Genomic DNA, 18240 nt, shown 5'->3' with positions numbered 1-18240 from the left:
TTCACGTGGCCTGCCTGAGACAGAAACTGTTGGGTTTTTTGGTGAGAGGATTCATTTCACGTGGATTTCTTTCTTGCATTGTTGTCTGGTCCAAACCTCTCTGCTATGTCAGTGTGTGTTTGCATCAGTCTCGGGCCTCTGCAAACACCCCGAGGTGAGGGGAGGGAGTTCCCCCAGTCCCTTTGTCAGGAGAGCAGAGTGGACCAGGAGGGCGAGGAGGACATGGGCGGTGGGAGAGGGTGGGCTAGGTCCCTCGGTTTTTAGGCCACCTTTCCTTCTGCAGCGGCATTGCCCTGGAGGGGACGCCCCGGGAGTGGTAGGGGCCAGGGGCAGGTACTCAGTACGTGTGGGCCTGCAGTTTCCAGCCAGCCAGGGCGGCAGGGACCCACTCACACTGACCGTTTCCACCACAGAAGAAGAAACCCTTCCCAAACGCCCCTGGGGAGTGGTGGGCGTGAGAAGTAGAGCCGGCCTGGCTGCTCACGGGAGAGCTGGATCCGTCCCCGCTTCACAACGGGAAAGAAAGAAACGCCAAGATGGTGACAAGATGCTGCTCAGTGCTCTGAGGAAGTGAGGGGGAAGCGGAATTGGAACAGACAGGGTTCAGCGTGTGTCTGTGTGTATCTGCGAGTGTCTGCGTGTGTCCGCGGGTGTGCACGCGTGTTCTGAAGCTGGTCTGCGAGGAGGGAGGGAGGGCGGGGCCCGCTTGGGGAACAACGAGTGTCTGAGTCTGAGCCCAGGGCAGAGCCGCGCGTCTCAATGTCTTTTTCTTTCTCTCCGTGATTTATGGTCATCATTACTGTTAGTGGGCGGCTGATATTTAAAATGAAATATGTCCTTTCCTAATTTTAGAGCAAAGAACAACACAGATTAGCAGCAATTAGCATGTTGCCGGGTGCGGGGAACTGTGCACACCTGCAGCTCTGGTGATAAATGAATGGAAGCACTGTGGGTGTGGGTCTTTCTGAGCAGCCTTCGCCGGTTCCCTGGAATGGACCGGATGGGGCACCGATAACGGGCCACTGTTCCACCGTTGAGATTCAAGAGTTAATTGTGATGCAAATCTTGTTCCCTGCGCATCGGATTGTCACCCTGATTGAAACAGGATGGAAAGGGAATAAGGCTTTTCCTGCTGCTTTTTCTCTCAGCCTGTCCACTGCCATTTCTTTGTGACTAACAGAATTCTAAACAGGAGGGAGCCCCGTCCCTGGGTCCTGCGGCACTGACAAGGGTTAGCTCTGCTCTTCTGCGACACAGCCCCCTGGGTGGCTCACACTGAGTCATCGGGGTCCTCTGGCTTGGCCCTGATGCTCCTGCTCCCAGTACTGAGACTGGGCCAGCAAGTGACTTTCTCAGGGTGACTGCTTTTGGAGGAACCAGATGGGAGTCAACCTCCCTAACTCTCTGCCGTGCAGCTTTCCTATCTGGCTGTTTGCCCTTTCCTCCATTGCCTGCAGGGCTGGGAGTGCCAGTCCTCCAGTGAGAAGTGACTGTATGGAGGGAGGATGGGGCCGAGCTGGGGGCACAGGTGAAGGAGGTGAGGACAGGTTGAAGCGAGACCGACAGAGGAAATGCTGTTTTCCATGCAGCGACGTTTCAGGCAAATGGGACCTTTGCTTCTCCGAGTTGCAGGGAGCTTCCACAGGCCTTTTGAGTTGATCCTTACTGGGTGAACGGGACTTTGTCGGTTGGAGAATGGGAATGAAGACTTGCGCGTTGGCAGGAGAATGCTCTTGGTGTTGCCAAAAGGCACAGTGCGCTCCGCAGTCATCAGGCGTTGGCAGCTCCGGGCCCTCACGGTGGTGGGTGCGAACATGGTGTCTGGGCCCTGGGGTGGGCCCTCCTCTGAGTGTGGATGGCCCCCCACTGCTGTTCACCCTCGCCTGCCTGCCTGGCTCTCCCACGGGCGGGTTTGTCCCATCCTTTCTCTGTACTCGAGACGTGCTAGGGCTCAGCAGAATGGCCACCTTCTCCGGCTGACCCCAGCAACTCCACTGCGGTCAGCGTGTTGGCCGCCGCTCTCACGTTGCATTCCGTCTGTCCTTACGACACGCAGAGACCTCCCTCTGCCTCCTCTTTCTGTCCCTGGAACAAAGGCAGGCTGTGGTCCACCCCAGGCGTGTGTGCAGGGGGCGGTGGGGGCAGTGGGTGGTGGGCGCAGAAGGCCTGCGGTGATGCCGACGGAGCCCCGTGGGTCTGGCCCCTGGCAGCTGTGCCAAGGAGGGGTCTGCAGAGGTGACCCCCCTCGCACCCCAGCTGCTCACACAGAGGGTCCCCGAGGGCAGACGTCGGAAGGGACAGGCTGTGTGTGAGTGCCCTCCCGGGAGAGAAGCTGTCCTCTCACCGACTCAAGCCAGGGGTGTGTGCGGCTTCTGAATGTCCCAGCATCCTCTCAGAAAAGCCGAGCGCAGAGGCCTGTGCCTTTGGGACTGGGGAGCTGGCTGATGTCGCAGCCTCTGACCGACGAGGTACCATCGACACCTGCAGTTCTGACCTGGCTCTGTTTTCTGTTTCCCTCCCAGGCTGCTTACTGGAAGACGGCCTCTGCAGACCGTCCGAGACCTGTGTCAACGGTGAGTGTGCGGTCCCAGCGGACATGCGGCTGTGGGGCTGGGTTTGCCTTATCCGTCCCATCCAGGTGACACCCAGGACAGGGCCCCCGTGTGGAGCCGAGGCTCAGGGTCAGGTTCCTTTCACGTGATGCTCCCGTGGAGCCGTGGAGCGGAACCCTCTCTGCACGCCATCGGAAGGGGAAGCAGCGGGACATAGTGGGAGGGGAGCGTGTTCTTTCTGTGCACGGGCGTGCGTCTGCCCCTGTGTTGGGCCGGCACCCCGTGTTTCCGGGCGGCCCGTGAGAGCTCCTTGACAACAGGGGGTGGACCTGAGCTCTGACGATGGCTGGACGGGATCCACCCGCCGTCCACATCCCGGGCACCGAGCCTCCCTTCCTCCGACCTGCCCACGTGCTCTCCCACTTCCCCACTCCTCTGGGCTCTCTGCCAGTAGGCAAGCTTGTCATCCTGCCGGTCGTTTCCCCCTCTTCACAGGCAAGAGGAAAACGGGGGTGCTTTGTGTTTGCAGTAGGGTGCAAAGCCCCCAAGGCAGGACCTAAGATACCGCAGCAGGGAGTCCTCCCAACAGCTGGGCTCTGGACGGGGTGGGTCCGCACACATCCCGCCCTGTGAGTCTCAGAAAGGACGGGTGTGTTTGGAAGGGCTACCTCTCAGAAGAGGAAGAAAAGCCAGTCTCTTAGGCAACATGCATTGGGTAGTGGCCCTTCGGATGCAAAGGGGAGGGTCTTGGTCCAGGACACCCACCCAGAAAGTCTGGCCAGGGCCGCTTTTCCTTGCGTCTGACTGGGTCTGCACCTAGGACCCTGGCAGCACTGGGAAGTGGGTGCAGGCTCTCTTCTCGCCCACTGCCCATCCCAGTCCTTTCGGGGGAGAGTGGACCTTGTCGTTGCCTGGATCTTACTCGTGGCGTTTTCGACTTGGCACAGCGCCCCTCACCCCCTCCTGGTTCTCGGTGCAGACGTGGCTGCCTGCGGGGACGGCTGACTTCCAGGGGACAGTTGGTCCCTGGGACCCTTTCCTCAAGTCCTGGGGGCCCTCCCTGAGTGGGGCACCACTTGAGGGCACGGAAGGCAACGACCGGGCACCTTGAGAAGCTCAGGGAGAACAGTCCCGGGTCCGAGGCCACTGACTTCTGAGCTGTATCCTGGGGGGAAATCGCTGAGAGTTCTGGGCGGTTCCTTCTTCTTTGGGGGAACTTCTGTGCAGAGTGGGGTGAGTGGTGATCATAGAACTCGGTCTGCGGCCGCCTTGGTCCTGCCGGCCGCAGACAGCGTTCTTGCTCTTAGACAGGCGGTTCGTGCCCGCACCACTCGGGCTCCTGCAGCTGGACCTTCTGGAGCTTTTATTTGGAGACTTCTTTAAATAAATAATTTTATTAAAAATACTTAATCTGCCCGCAGTGAAGTTTGAATATGAAGGAAACGGGTGTGTGTGTGTGTGTGTTAATTTGACTGCAGACGCACGCGGCTTGGCAGGGTACACGCCACCGCTCAGTCCCCTCCCTCTGTCCTCGACAGAAAGCAGGCCCAGGTTCCGTGACCCCTCCCAGGGCTCTTCCTCCCCTCACCTCCTCGCGCCTCCCTGACATGGAATTACATTGATGTTACATAAGGTAATAGCTTTGAATTCTTTGGCAAAGGAAAGCAATTTAAATGTAAATATAAACACACAGGCCTTGATTTATGGAGACAGGCGATGTTTATTTATTCTAGTGCAGTTAAGGGCTGGCTGGGGCAGAGGAAGCTGGCCTTGTCCAATCCCACAAAGTCGTGTGCAGTGCGCAGCTGACGGCAGCGATAAAAGCAGTGCTGCCTGGATTCTCGGTTGCCACGGTGACAGCATGACTCAGCCTGGCAGCGGGCGGGGCAGGAGGAGTGGCCAGGACACTGCATGGAGTCCAGAATGTTCCGTGGTCAGACACAGAATTCCTCTCTCTCTGTCTCCCTGCACTGTCCTTCCTTTTCCTGGGATAGAGGTAGAAATACATAATTCTGTTAACCTTACATACGTTTTCAAAAGCCCAACAGACCTCATCCGTGACAGTTAAAATGAAAATGGCTGCATGGGATAAGGTACAGTTACTCTTCAGTGTCTGCAGGGGGTTGGTTCCGGGACCCCGTGGACACCAGGATGCCCGAGTCCCTGGTGTAAATGGGGTAGAACATGCAGTCGGCTCCCTGTGTCCCCAGGTTCCCAGTATCCCAACTGCAAGTGGAAAATCCTATTTTTCATCCCCAGTTGCTTGAATCCTCAGATGGGAAACCCAGGGATACCGAGGGCTGACCGAATATTGAAAGAAAATCTGAGACTGTGTGGACCCACGCAGCTCAAACCGTGTTGTTCAAGGGCCAGCTGTACTTTATAAGGAAAGTTGAAAGATAAGCCTGCCACGTCCCACGCATCGGAGTGGCGACTGTAACGAACACACACAGAAAACGAGTGTGGAGAGGACGTGGAGAAATCGGGACCCGCGTGCACTGTGGGTGGGAATGCAAAGCGGTGCAGCTTCTGAGGAAAACATTTTGACAGTCCCTCAAAAAATTAAACGTGGAGTTGACCTTGTGATCCAGCAGTCCGAGCACGTACTTAGAAGAATGTGAAGCAGGGACCGAGAGTGTGTGTGTGCCAGTGTTCACAGCAGCTCCAGCGTGGAGCAGCCCGGCATTCACAGCGGGTGTATGGATAAGCACAGCGTGGTCTGTGTGTGCTGTGGACTGTCACCCAGGCTCAGGAGGAAGGGCGTTCTGACATAGGCTGCAGCGTGGATGGACCAGAAGAGGTCACGCTCAGTAACATAGGCCGGTCACAAAGGACACATACCGTGTGACTTCCTTTTGTGGGGTCCCAGGGGTATGCAGACCTCCTCCACTGTGCTTCAAAGGCGCTGTTTTCATTGACCTCGAGGGAAGACCCCCATCAGCAAAAGGGTTACAACTCTCTGAAGGCTCAGGTGATGTCAGCAATTTTTAGCAATAACATATTTTTAACTAAGGTGTGCACATTTTAAAGCAGTGCTATTTCACACTGAACAGACTACACTATAGTGTAAATGCAACTTTTGTATGCACTGGGAAACCAAAAAATGTGTGCAACTTCCTTTATTGCTTTGCTTTGTTACGGGGGTCAAGGCTGGACCCACAGAATGTCCAAGGGAAGTGCACCTGCAGTCAGATTCATAGAGACAGAAAGTAGACACTGGGGGTCAGGTGCGGGGGGTGTGTAATGGGGACAGAGTCCCAGCGTGGGAAGACGGGAAGCTCTGGCGACGATGGTGGGGATGGCTGCACAACAGTGGGGAGGTGCCCAGCGTCACTGAGCTGTGCCCTTGAACACAGTTCAGATAGCACATTTGCTGTTATGTGTGTTCTATCACAATTAACAAAGGGAAACGGCCTGGAGAAACCATTAACAACAAGGGTGTGTATTCTTAATTGCAAAGGGCTCCTACACATTATAAGAAAAAGGCAAAGAATTCAACAGGAAGAAGGGCAAAGATGTGAACGGTAAATGGCCCACATAATGTGTGAAAATGTGTTTACCCTCAATAAGGGGGGTGTAACTGTAAGCCATACCATAGGTTACCAAAACTGAAAACATGATTAACCCCTGTGCTGGTGAGAACCCACGGCAGTAGGCACTTGACGTATTTTGCTAGTAAGAATGTAAGTTGTGAACAATCGTTAGGAATGTAACCTGGCAATATCAATTAAATGAAAAATATATTGATGGTTAGATTTATTTTGGGGACTCACATGCGTAAAAGCAAAGGTGGCCCCAAACTGTAACAACTCCTGCCAGTCCACTGGTAGGAGGATGGTGTCATAAATTACGGCGGGTCTATGGTATGGAATATTACGCAGCTACTTAAAAATGAGTTAAGTGTCTATTTCCCAACCACAAAAGTGCCCGTGCGTGAGAAGCCGCAGGACTGACGATGACGTTCGGGGAAAACCCTTACACGCAGGTGTATTTCCCTCCCTGTATGGCCGGAAGGGGGTGTGAGCCTGCTCACTGGCATCTTTGGGGCAGTTTGGAGAGGGCATTGGGGGCGTTATTACCTTATGCTGAAATATTTTGGCATTGCTTTCTTTATTGAAAGCAGCCTCATGCTAGTTGTCATAAAACTAGTCTAATAAAGACATTTCCGAGTCTGCTGAGCTGGTTCTGTAGGCAGGTCTGTTAAGGCCTGCCACCTCGGGCCCTGACCTGTGAGGGTCAGAACTCCAGCCAAGCCCCTGCCCCCTGGCAGGGGACAGCCTGGGAGCCCTGAGACCCCTGTTCTAGACACAGAGGAAGGCTTTGTGGTGGAAATGTTTGGGCACCTGAGGTGGTTGGGCAGGTGGACAGATAGAACCTGGAAGGTGGTCTGTGGGGTGGGGTTAGAACTGGGCAGGTAACCAGGCACAAAACTTCTCAGTAAGTCCAGTGAGGGACAGACCTGGGTGGGGGTCAAGAGGGGAGTGAGCACGCTGGGGCTTGGGGAGGGGTGGCAGCCGGTCCCTCCAGAACAGCTGCTCCAGCTCTAGGAACCAGCACCCAGCGGTGGATCAGGTGGCTCACTGGGCCGCGCTGGGTGTAGAGGGCCCCGAGGCCACACCTGGGAGAGGTGGGCCTGGGGTCCGATCTCAGGCCACATCCCCTGCCTCTTCCCTGTGTTGGCCCTGCAGAAGGGACCGGGGATGTGGCTGCTGGTCCTCCTTCCTTTTTCTTTTCTTCTAAAGCTTTCTTGAGGTCTAAATGAAGCAGATGAAATTAATATTTTTATTAGATGTTCTCAGAACATTTTTTTCTGTGTTTATGTTTAGCGAACACAAGCTGAGTCTGTCAAAGTGCTGGTTGCGACCTGCTGGGGTACCTAGCGCGCTGTGGCAAATTTGATAAACAGAGTTATCCTGTTTTATTGCACTGGAGGAAATATAATAATAAGAAGCTTTAATTTGACAAGTGGGAGACTATGGAAAAATACAGTCGGTTAGAAAAGGAGATTAGGTAGCAGCAATAAAGTCTACACCCTGTGAGTCATGAGCACTTGGAGGGCCCGTGAGGGGGACGGCGTGCTGAGGCCCCCGCTGGCGAGGAGGCTGGGCTGCACAGGTTTGCGGGGCAGGGGGATGCTGGCTTCTTTGGGGAGATGAGCTGAGAGTTCAGGACCCTCCTGCTCTTAGGGCTGATTTTGGGGTGCTTAACAGTAGGTTTCCATGGAATGGCTTTAAATTATCAGCTTTACAGTAACCATTTTCACTGCTTCTGCGGAGAACGATGGTCCTGTTTTGGCTACTGCTGTTGTGGTAAAAAGCAGCACTGGCATTGTTTACCAGCAGCCGTGATCTGACCATGCTTCTAGACTCCGAGGAGGGGGGTCTAGTCACAGTTCTGTCCCCTGCATCACCAGTTCATGGCACTGTCAATCCCGGTACAGATGTGGAGGGAAATGGCCTTTACGGACCATTTTACCAGCAGGATGTAGAGGCCGAATCCATGGTTTTGATCTTCATCAATGATGCCGTTCTCTTGCGTCTTTTGGCAATTGCAGAAGCGGCTTCAGGGAGCTGAGGTGCAGTGTTTGCGAGCCGACCCTTCTGCTGGAGGCTGTGGGTGGGCGTCCTGGGAAGAGTCTCAGTGTGCGGAGATGACTGGGGCGCACGCCTTCTTCCCTCCATACACTCCCTCCGGGACGCACGCTGCCGTCTCAGGAGGCACGGTTCTCCTGCCTGTCCTCAGCCCTCGGGCCTTACCCTCCCTGAACTGTGTCCTCAGCTCCCGACAATGCTCTGCACTTCCCCGTGGAGAAGGCCCTGGGCACGGTGTGGCCCTCCCGCGGCCCACCCCCAGGGAACGAAGCTGAGCATGGGGGGGTTCTGTACACAGGGAAAATGGGGATCCCCCTCTGGGTTCATCATGTTTTATTTTGAAAATGACTTACACAGAGATACGGACACACTCTCATTAAAAGCAGAGAGTTTGGAAATACATAGAATAAAAAGCGATGTGTTTCCTTCCTATCCCTTTACTTCCCCAAATCCCGCCCCACCGGCGGCCACAGCTGACAGCAGTTGCTCCACGCCTGGCCCGCCGTTGGTCTTGTCCAGTAACGCGGGGGGCAGGCAGGCATTTCCTCGGGACGTCGGTCAGGAGAAAGGTCCAGCCAGTAGCACGCTTGATGGGCTCACCCCCTTGGTGGTGTTGTCCTTGGTGATGAAGCACCAAGACCATCTGTGCTGCCCAAGGCAGCTCTGCGGGTGGGTCAGGCCCCTCATCCTCACAGGGCGCTGGGCACCTCGCCATTCGCCTGGAGCCCAGGGACTCGGGGTCATGTCACTGGACGTGAGCAGGAGGCTCGTTCACTCCACATTCCAATGCGTCAAGACTAAGAGGGAAAGGAATTAATTCCTGAGTTAACTGGTGTGGAGCCGAGTTAATTTGGCATTTCAACAGGAAAAGAAATGCAGTTTGGGCCTCCACGGTAGTGACTTGAGATGAGCTACAATGGATTCAGCTCCATTTGTGCACACACACACACACCACGTGCACACATGTGTTCAAAGAGTGGACCTGAGAGCAGGTGCACTGGGCTCTTGTGTGCCCTCGGCTCCCATTAACCAGCGTGGGCTCTGCTGTCAGATCATGCATTGCAGTTCTCTCAGCCTCCAGGGGGGGGCAGCCTCACAGGCAGACAGAGCAGATAAGTCCACTGAGTCAGGAGTCACGCTGGCAGGAGCCCCACGCTGAGACTCCCTGACTGGGCCCCATTTGCAGGGCGCACACCTCTCTTTCAGCAGCTCTGGGTGCTGCATTTTCGCGGAGACGCAGGCTGATTCTTCCTGGGTCTGGGCTGCAAAGGCTGAGGACCGTGCTTTTGAGTCTTCTGGGTGTAGGACACGTTGGCACCCTACATCGCTTCAGAGTCATTGATACGACCCTGATTTGGTCCATTCTGGTGCGGCTCTGTGACCAGCGATCACTAGAGGGACAGTGTGAGTGGCTGTTTTTCTGAATAAATGGTGAGAAGAACACGAGTCCCGGTGAGCAGTCAGTGTGGGTCTGGGGCCTGGGTGCGTTCTTCACTCGGGCCCGGCGTGCCACTTCTGCTCAGGGTGGCTCTGAGTCCTCAGGTCCCCAGACTACCCCCCTCACACCACCTAATGGCCCTCACCGAGACTGTGCTGGGACTCCCGCTGCCTGGTTCAGTTACAGTGAATAAACCACCCTTCCCGACATGCGAGACCCTGTCATGATGGTGATAGGAAACCCCCTTCCCCTGGCAGGCTTCTCTCTCACCTGCCGCATGGCCACAGCAAATGCTCTTTGGCCACTCTGGTGACCTGGGTAGAGTTTGGCTGCTCTTACATGCCCCAGGGAATAGAAATGCACTCGAGCAAGTAAAAGACCCTCCAGGTGGTGGACAGGGTGGGGCCTGTGGTCAGTCTCACGGGCCTGGTGCCTGGTCATCATCTCCATCTATTAACCTGATTGGCTCAGGCTGGTCTTTGGACTTAAACCACTGAGTCACGTGTCTCCTGCTGGCCCAGTTGGGCTGGGGGCCTTGAGTTGCTTACGTCCAGTATCCACTCCTCTGTATCACAAACGAAGGTGCATGACCACTTCGCATTTGGTTCTTGGCTCTTCAGAAGAATCACAAACAGAACAACTAGACTCAAACTTTAACATTTTTTTTCAGTCTGTTCATTGTGGATTAATGTGTTCATTCTCTTAATCTGAAACTCTGATGTCACGGATTCATCTGGTATGTGTGCGAGCACATGTGCATGCATGTGTTTGTGCGTGAGTGTGCATGCATGTGGACCTCCGTCCACACACTGTGGTCATGTCAGGTTTCCTACCTGTGAAGTGAGGCGTGTGGTGGCCACATCAGTAGTCACCAACCATTGGAAATATCCGGAAGCTCTCAAACAGTCCTGGTGCCCAGGTGCTGCCTGGTTGAGTGGAATCGGAATCTCGGGGGGTAGGGGGCAGAGCCAGGCATCAGTTCTCTTTCTCTTCCTTCCTTTCTTCTTCTCTTTAAGCTCCTTGAAGTGACTCTCATGTGCACTCATTGCTGAGAACCACTGAGCTGATGATCTCTAACAACCTTCCCACCCTAGAAATTCCATGACATCTGTACTAAAATGCCAGCTGTGGTTTGTGCAGCAAAGCCAGAGGTATGGAGGGGGGTTCAGTCTCTTCATTATTACTTCTATGGTTTGTTAGCAAGAGCATCATTAGCATAAATGATATTTCTCTGTGGAGATGCAAATCAATGCAAATGACTAGTTTGGCATTTAAGAAATTGCAGATTGCAATGCAAAACTGTCTTAGGTAAATAACCCCAGTCTACCCGAACAACAGCATTCTGTTTCGTTATTAAGGATATTAGTCCAAGACACATGAGGACTATAAAAATGCTACAAATTATTGCTGATACCTGCACAGTGTTTTACAACTTATGGGAGATTGCATATGCTTTATTTTACAAAATTCTGGTTGCAAAGTATACTGGCTATTTGTAAGGCTGTTACTTTGTTGGGAGAAACAGGATGGCGTGACAGAACCAAGTAGCCAGATAGTAGAGACAGGCTTTGAACTGGTGTAGGTTTTTCAGTCAGCAGATGCTGACACTGAAAGAATGGTGATTAATATATTCAAACAACAGTTGGTACATGAAGAATTTCAGAGAAGTACAGTCCATAGGAAAAAAACACGTGGAAATTCTGGTGCTGAAAAATGCATGAACTAAATTTAGGAATGCAGCTGGTGTGTTTAACAGCAGATCAGACGTAGTGGAAGTGGGGAGCAGTGAGTGTGAAGTAGGTCAGAAGACCATCTCCAGAGAGGAAAAAGGATGGAAAACAGAGAGAGAGGGCAGCTCCTTAACATGTGGACATGGGAAGGAGATGGCATTCTGAGATGGAAGTGCCCAAAGGAGGGCAGAGAATGGGCAGAAGCCATATTGAAGAGTTTCCAAAATGTATGAAAGAAATCAAACAAACATTCAGGAAGCACCATGGATCCCAAGAAGATCACCCGCTCACCTGGGACTTGGGAACAGTAAAGTGAAATTGTTGAACACACAAATGTAAGAAAGCCTGAAAGGGGTCGGAGGAAAGGTGGCTCTGAGCGGGTGTGGGAGAGACCACATTACTCCCTCGTTTCTCTGCCCTCTCACAGACCCTCTGCTGAGCAGCTCTGCATAGTGGGTGAGGATGGAGTAGCAGAGGTGCTGGTCCCCACACTAGGGACCCCTCCTGCTGCTCTGAGGTTCTCTCGAAGATGTGAATCCGCCCACTGCCTGCACAGGAGGAGAGAGTCATGGGCAGCCAGCTCCCTCACAGACAGCAAGAAACAGTGCCTGATTATCGTTTTAAACCAGTGGATTTTGGACGTGCTTCCTTATGCGGTTGACAGACAACTTCGACAGGGCAGCTAGAAGATCATGCATTTTTATCTGCTAAGAACTGAAAGAAAATAACTGCCAACTTAACAATCTATACCCAGAGCAAGTACCTCCAAAAAGGAGATGGAAACAACATTTTCAGGCCATCAAAAAATTGGGAGAATTTATTGACAGCTGCCCTGAATAAACAAATACTACAAGGAGTTCTCCAGGAAGAACACCTGTGACCATCGACGGAAAGAGTGGAGGCGCATGAAGACAGTGGACGCGGAAAGTACACAGGCAGGTCCAGGCTCTCCAGGACAGACCTGAGGGAAGCTGAAGAGCTGGAAGGAGTGTTTCTGGTAGGGGGGTTTCATGTGAGAATATCCGTTCCCTCTGAATTAACCTTTATGTTTAACCATCAGAAAACATTAACAAAACATCTTTTTAAAACAATTTTTAAATTGATTTTAGAGAGAGGGGGAAGGGAAAGAGACAAAGAAATAAACATTCATTTGTCGTTACTTATTCATGCATTCATTGGTTGATTCTTGTATGTGCCCTGACCGGGATCAAACCCACAACCTCAGTGTATCAATACGATGCTCTAACCAACTGAGCTACCAGTCAGGGCAAAAAATTTTTAAATTAAGCAAACTAGCTTAAAGTCTATGTTGAGAACTGAATATGAGGCTAAACAGGAAAGTTATGAACCGACGCAGTTGTGTATGGGGTGCAGGTTGACCAGTCCAGGCTGTGGTGCTTGATGGTGACAGAATATTTAAACCCAAGTGGTTGTGATCATGAATAGACAGACGGATTGAAGGAAAAGAATAGAAAGTCTAGAAATAGATCAAAATGCATATGGGGTTTTAGTATATGATAATGATGACATTTTAAATCAGTGGGGAAAAATGTATTATTCAGTAATGATTTGGGGACAACTGGCCAGACATTTGGAAAATATATAGCTGGATCCCTCCCAAACTCCTTACCCCAAAATAAAATCCAGATGGCTCAAAAACTTAAAAGTATAATGTGATTTTATAAGTACTACAAAAACTTGGGGGAATTTTTAATAATTTTTGAGAGGTAATAAATGTTTTTAAGCAAGACAGAAACCCCAATATCTAAGAAAATTTAAAATGTACCTTCTTATAACTCACCAGGTCCACTTCTATGAAATTACATGATGAATATGCTTAAGCATGTGTGTAAAGAATCTAATGTACAATGATTCTTTAAAACCTTGGAATAAAAAAAAGGACATTCTAAATGTACTTTAAATTATGGTTCATCCTCAAAATGGACCTGTATATATGCTGATAAATAAAGGTCTCGGGACATTTTGAATTAAAAAATTAAGATGAAGAATAGCTGGGATCCATATTAGAAAAAAATAAAATTGGACCTAGTTTCTTTCACAAGTTGCTACTCCTATATGCTTGAAAGGCAAAACTATAAAGATTTTTAGATGCGAATATAACTTTTTTAAGAACTCAGAGTACACAACGATTTTGAAACAGGAAATAAGTACTGAATACAAAGGACAAGATTGGTAATTTCATCTATGTTAAAATCAAGAACATCTCTCTCTTAAAAGCTTTTATTTATTTATTTATAGAGAGGGGGGAAGGAAAGGAAGAAGAGAGGAGAGAAACATTGATGTGAGAGAGAAACATTGATCAATTACCTCTCATATGCCCCCAGCTAGGGACCTGGCCTGCAACCCAGGCACGTGCGCTGACTGGGAATTGAACCAGCAACCTTTCGATTTGTGGGACAACACCTAACCCAATGAGGTAGACCAGTCAGGGTGAGAACATCTCTTAATACAAAGCACACTAAGAAGAAAGTTGAAAGACAAGTGATAGAATGGTAGGATATTTTTAACACATATAACCAACAGAGATCTCATAGTCAAGATATATAAAAAATCACAACAAATTATTAAGAAAAAGAAAGCCAAGAAAAGAATTGGCAAAAACATTTTAACAGAAACTTTTAAGGGAGAAATCCAAATGACAGAAATATATAATAAGGTGGTGTTCAACCTAGTTATTAAATCACAGGTATGAAATTAAAGCCACATGGAGTACATTGGATCACACAGACGTGAATTACTCCAGATCCCAAGGAGAAACAGGCACAGATAGCCCAGCACCTGTGGCTTCTTCCTTTGAGACATTTGCCTAATTCTTGACTTGCATGGCTAGAGGCCAACCAGGGGGGCACGGAAAAGCAGAGGAGAACTTTTTGGTAGTCTCATGATGCCGAAGAGACAAAACTGGAATTCAAGAACTTCTAAGAAGGAGGGTTCATAACACATACCCCAGGTCTCACCTGAGATCCCCAAGGGGTTACATCCTAGGTGAGTAGGTAAACCCGAGGTAGGGTGACCCCTGTGGGAAGGCCCACGCTCATGCCTTGTTGGGTTCAGTGATTGCCCCCACCTGGCTGCCTACCTGAGGAGGAGGGTAAGAGGATAAAGCCCCCAGAGCTTCTGCACTTTCTCCCGTGATGTCTGCCATTCTATTGTCATGAAAGGATGCCCACGCCAAGACACAGAAACAGATGTATGTCTGCAGACAGTTCCTGCACTCATCACACTTGAATTTTAAAATAGCTGTGATTAATATGTCCAAGAAAATACAAGACAAGATAGAAAATTTTGCCAGAGAGATAAACTCTATGATTATCTATGATTACAATAATCAGCTGAAGGTACTGGCCTTGAATTTAGAAACTAAATGACAGACATAACCAAAGACTGGGCATGGCAGGAGAGGGGATTAGTGGGCTGCCAGTGCATCGGAAGGAAATAACCAGGCAGAACAACAGCAAAGCTGGTAAGACTGTAGAAAAGGGTATGTGAGACATGCAGGGTATGTTGGGAGGTCTAGTGTCTGTGTCAGTAGGGGAAAATGGTACAGAAACAATAATGTCTGAGGTTTCTTTTCCCTACTGAAGGAAGATACCAAACCTTGGATTTTAAGAGCTACAACATAGCCATTTTGTAGGTAAAAAAGCTTTAATATTGGTTGTTTTTATGGTGTAACATTATAGGTTGAATTCGAAGAAAACCACACCTCTGAACACCACAGTGAGATCAGTAAAAACCAAAACTGAAGAGCAAATCTGAAAAGCAACATTACATTCGTCAGGAAGACTTTTAACAGAAACTAGAAATGAGAAGGGAGTGCAAGACACTTCTGATATGGTGAGATAAAATCACTGTCAACCTAGAAATGGCATACTCACTGAAATGACTGTTCAAACATAAAGGACAAAAAATACTATAGTAGAAAACAAATATACAGTACAGAGAATGAACAAAACCAATCACTGGTTCTTTAAAAAGATTTTAATACAAATTGCTGGCAAAATTGATCAAGAATAAAAGAGGGAAGGGCCAAATCACCAACACCAGGAATAAAAAGTAGACTTCACTATGGACACTACAGACATCAATAAGACAGAAAAGGAATATTATGAACAACTTTTCCCTATAAATTCAGATGAAGTGGCAAACCTGGGAACATAGACTTTTTCCTTATGATTCAGAAGTGGCTGCTTAGACACACAAAGGACAGGTGTAAGGACAGTCCCAGCAGGCTGATTCACACCTGTGAAAGCTGGACAAATTCATTTCTTAGGGCCCAGTAATTCCACTACAGTTATCTACCCAGCAGAAATGCATACTTGGATATACAAAAAACCCAGTGAGAATTTTCCTTGCAGTATCATCTAAAGCCATCCCAAACTAGAAATAACTTGCACATCCGTGACACAGAAATGTATAATCGTGGCCTGTGCATACCGTGAAATACTAGAGAGAGAACAGCTGTTGTTGCACAAACCACATAGATCGGTCTCACAGCACAGTGTTGAGCACACGAGCCGGTGGAGCAGGACACACACGGTGTGACTCCATTTACACCAAGTTCCAAGAGACAAAGCTAACTGGGTGGTGACGAGGCAGGCAGGGGTGCTTCTGGGTTTTGGGTCTGTGTCAGAGGGGGTGGATGTGTTCATTCCATAAAGATTCATCAGGCTGACGCTTTTGGTGGGTCCACTTTTTGGAAGGCATACAACATTTCAATAAAACATTTTTAAAAACAACATTTCTATAGCCATGGTTTGTTCTCTTGACATTTTAAACATATCTGACGGCCTTAAAATAGATCGTCTTAGCTGATACGCCAAGCCTGGGTGTTTCAGGCCTCACACATTCCATGACCTTCACCCTCGCCACACCCAGCTCCCTGCTGCAGCGCATACCTGCTGTTCTGCACGGCCTGGACACACACAGACTCCAGTCACACCAAGCGCGTTTGAAACCTGCTCCCAGAGCTCCCAGTGTGAGGGGTTTGTTGTTTGTAGTTTCCCCAAGCTGGATGTGTTTGGGGCTCAGTGAGGGGAGAAATGTACGAGTTCTGAGCACTTATCCTGTGTTAGCACCATGCAGAGACTACACACTCCGTGTAAGGGGTTTTCCACAGACATTCGAAAATTTTTGTGGAATAATGTCACATGAAAAAGGAAGCCATACAATTATACAAGTTATGTGATCTCAACGGGGTTAAGATTGCCCAAATGGGAGGGAAAGGAAATGAGCTAGAATGTTAACAGCAAGTCCTCGGGCTGGGGGGTGAGCAATACTTCTAGTTTTCTGTGTGTGCGTACAAAATTCTTTAAAGAACAACCTCGTGACTCTTATTAGGAAGGGCTTCCTTAAGGGTCCCACCAGTGCTCACTCTCTTTTTTGGGGCCACACAGAACAGCCTCTCCCCCTTCAATGCTCTGTGAGTCACATCAGCTCCTGTGTGCATCACTGCCTCCTGCTTCCCTATTTCTAAAAATTACTTTTCTTTTCATCTTGGCGTGAAGTAAAGCACTCTAGCGCCCACGTCCCTCTTGTAGGAGCTTGTTGCGTAGGCAGCCCTGGCTGAGAGGGTCTCAGATGGTTGGCTGGGTTCCATCCTACCGGATGCTAACAGTTGGTTTAGGTGAAGAGAACCCCGGAAATGTGGAGTGAGGCAGCCTTGAAGGCCAAGCAGAATTGGATATACTCATGAGAGTGGGAAGGATTTTAGCCTCTTTTCTGACAGAGGACCAGTCAGGGGCTTTCCAGGGCATTCTTCCTGGTTCTCAGCTGCAGTCAGCGGACCTGCTCTGCTCTCTGGAGCCCTTTCTGTCAGGTGCTTCTGGCTGTGCTTGCAGGACAGCCAGGGGGAAGCTTCAGCCTCCTGCGCCCAGCCCGCCTCCTCCTCCCTGTGTGTCCTGCCCTTGCGCACCTGACAGGTCGGGTCCTCTCAGCCACCCACTCAGTCCAGCCCACCTTCGGTTCACGCCGATAAAGCTTGTGGCTTCTCCTCTGTGCCCAGAGCCCTTGCACGGGGCTCCGGGTCAGTGTGTCTGGTGCAGTTTCACCGTAACAACACATTTACACATCTGTCTCTGCGTCCTGTGTCAGTCGGGGCTTCCAGCATGGCGAGTGTGCGCTCACGCAAAGAGGAGCCGGCTGGTTGATCGTGGGGGCCGGCAGGCTGCACACGCAGGCAGGAGTGGACCTTGCCATCCGGGGCAAGATCCCTTCTTCTCTGGAGCCTGTCTTTGCTCTTCAGGCCTCCACCTGATTGGACGAGGCCTGTCGACCCTGTCACTTACGGCCCACTGATTTAGGTGGCCATGACTTGACGAAACACCTTCACAGCCCCACCCCCATTAGTGTTTGTTCCCACACGGGGTGGGGGGGGGCGGCAGCCTGGCCAGGCAGATTCGTCCTGACCACCGGGGACAACCTGTAAGCCCCTCTGGCCACGCTAGGGACTCCAGTTACAGGGGACGTGAATGCCGGGTGTCAGAGCTGGCTAGTCCCCGATGTCCTCGGCACATTCACTCCGCTCTCCCGACTGCGCTTGGCCAGTGTGCCAGCCCTCCTGCTGGAGCGGTACTTCCTGACAGTAGGCATGACGTGGGTGACGTGGGTGCGGGTCTGTTCCGTGTGTGCTTACGTTTGTTTGCCTTTAGCAGTGTTGCGCAGGGAGGACTGGGGAGGGCCGGTTCTTTCACCCACGGGTGTCTGCAGCAGGCACGGTCGTGTCTCTGCTCCCTCGAGGAGTGGTGCCAGCCCAGCACTTGGAGCCGGTGTTCCAACGGCAGACTCCAGGAGCAGCTTCCTGGCTCCACGACTGAACTCCGCTGCCAGGAGGAGTGAATCTGACGTCTCGTCATCGTACTGGCGCTTTCTTCCCACCTGGGCAGCTGGGTAATGAAGCCCAGCAGAGGGGG

At 50.8% G+C, this 18240-nt stretch overlaps 1 protein-coding gene across 1 annotated transcript in view; it reads left to right on the top strand.

The window, feature by feature from the left end:
- The window catches only part of PTPRN2 (protein tyrosine phosphatase receptor type N2), a 372178-nt gene that overhangs the window by 49539 nt on the left and 304399 nt on the right, over nucleotides 1–18240 (top strand). Inside the window, 1 exon segment of the mRNA XM_036011084.1 lies at nucleotides 2523–2573. Within this exon segment, the coding sequence (XP_035866977.1) occupies nucleotides 2523–2573 (51 nt within the window).

This window comes from Phyllostomus discolor, chromosome 10 (assembly GCF_004126475.2).
Source record: "Phyllostomus discolor isolate MPI-MPIP mPhyDis1 chromosome 10, mPhyDis1.pri.v3, whole genome shotgun sequence".
Lineage (NCBI taxonomy): Eukaryota > Metazoa > Chordata > Mammalia > Chiroptera > Phyllostomidae > Phyllostomus > Phyllostomus discolor.
The sequence above is the reverse complement of the archived record's forward strand: the minus strand, read 5'-3'. Positions and strand labels throughout refer to the sequence as shown.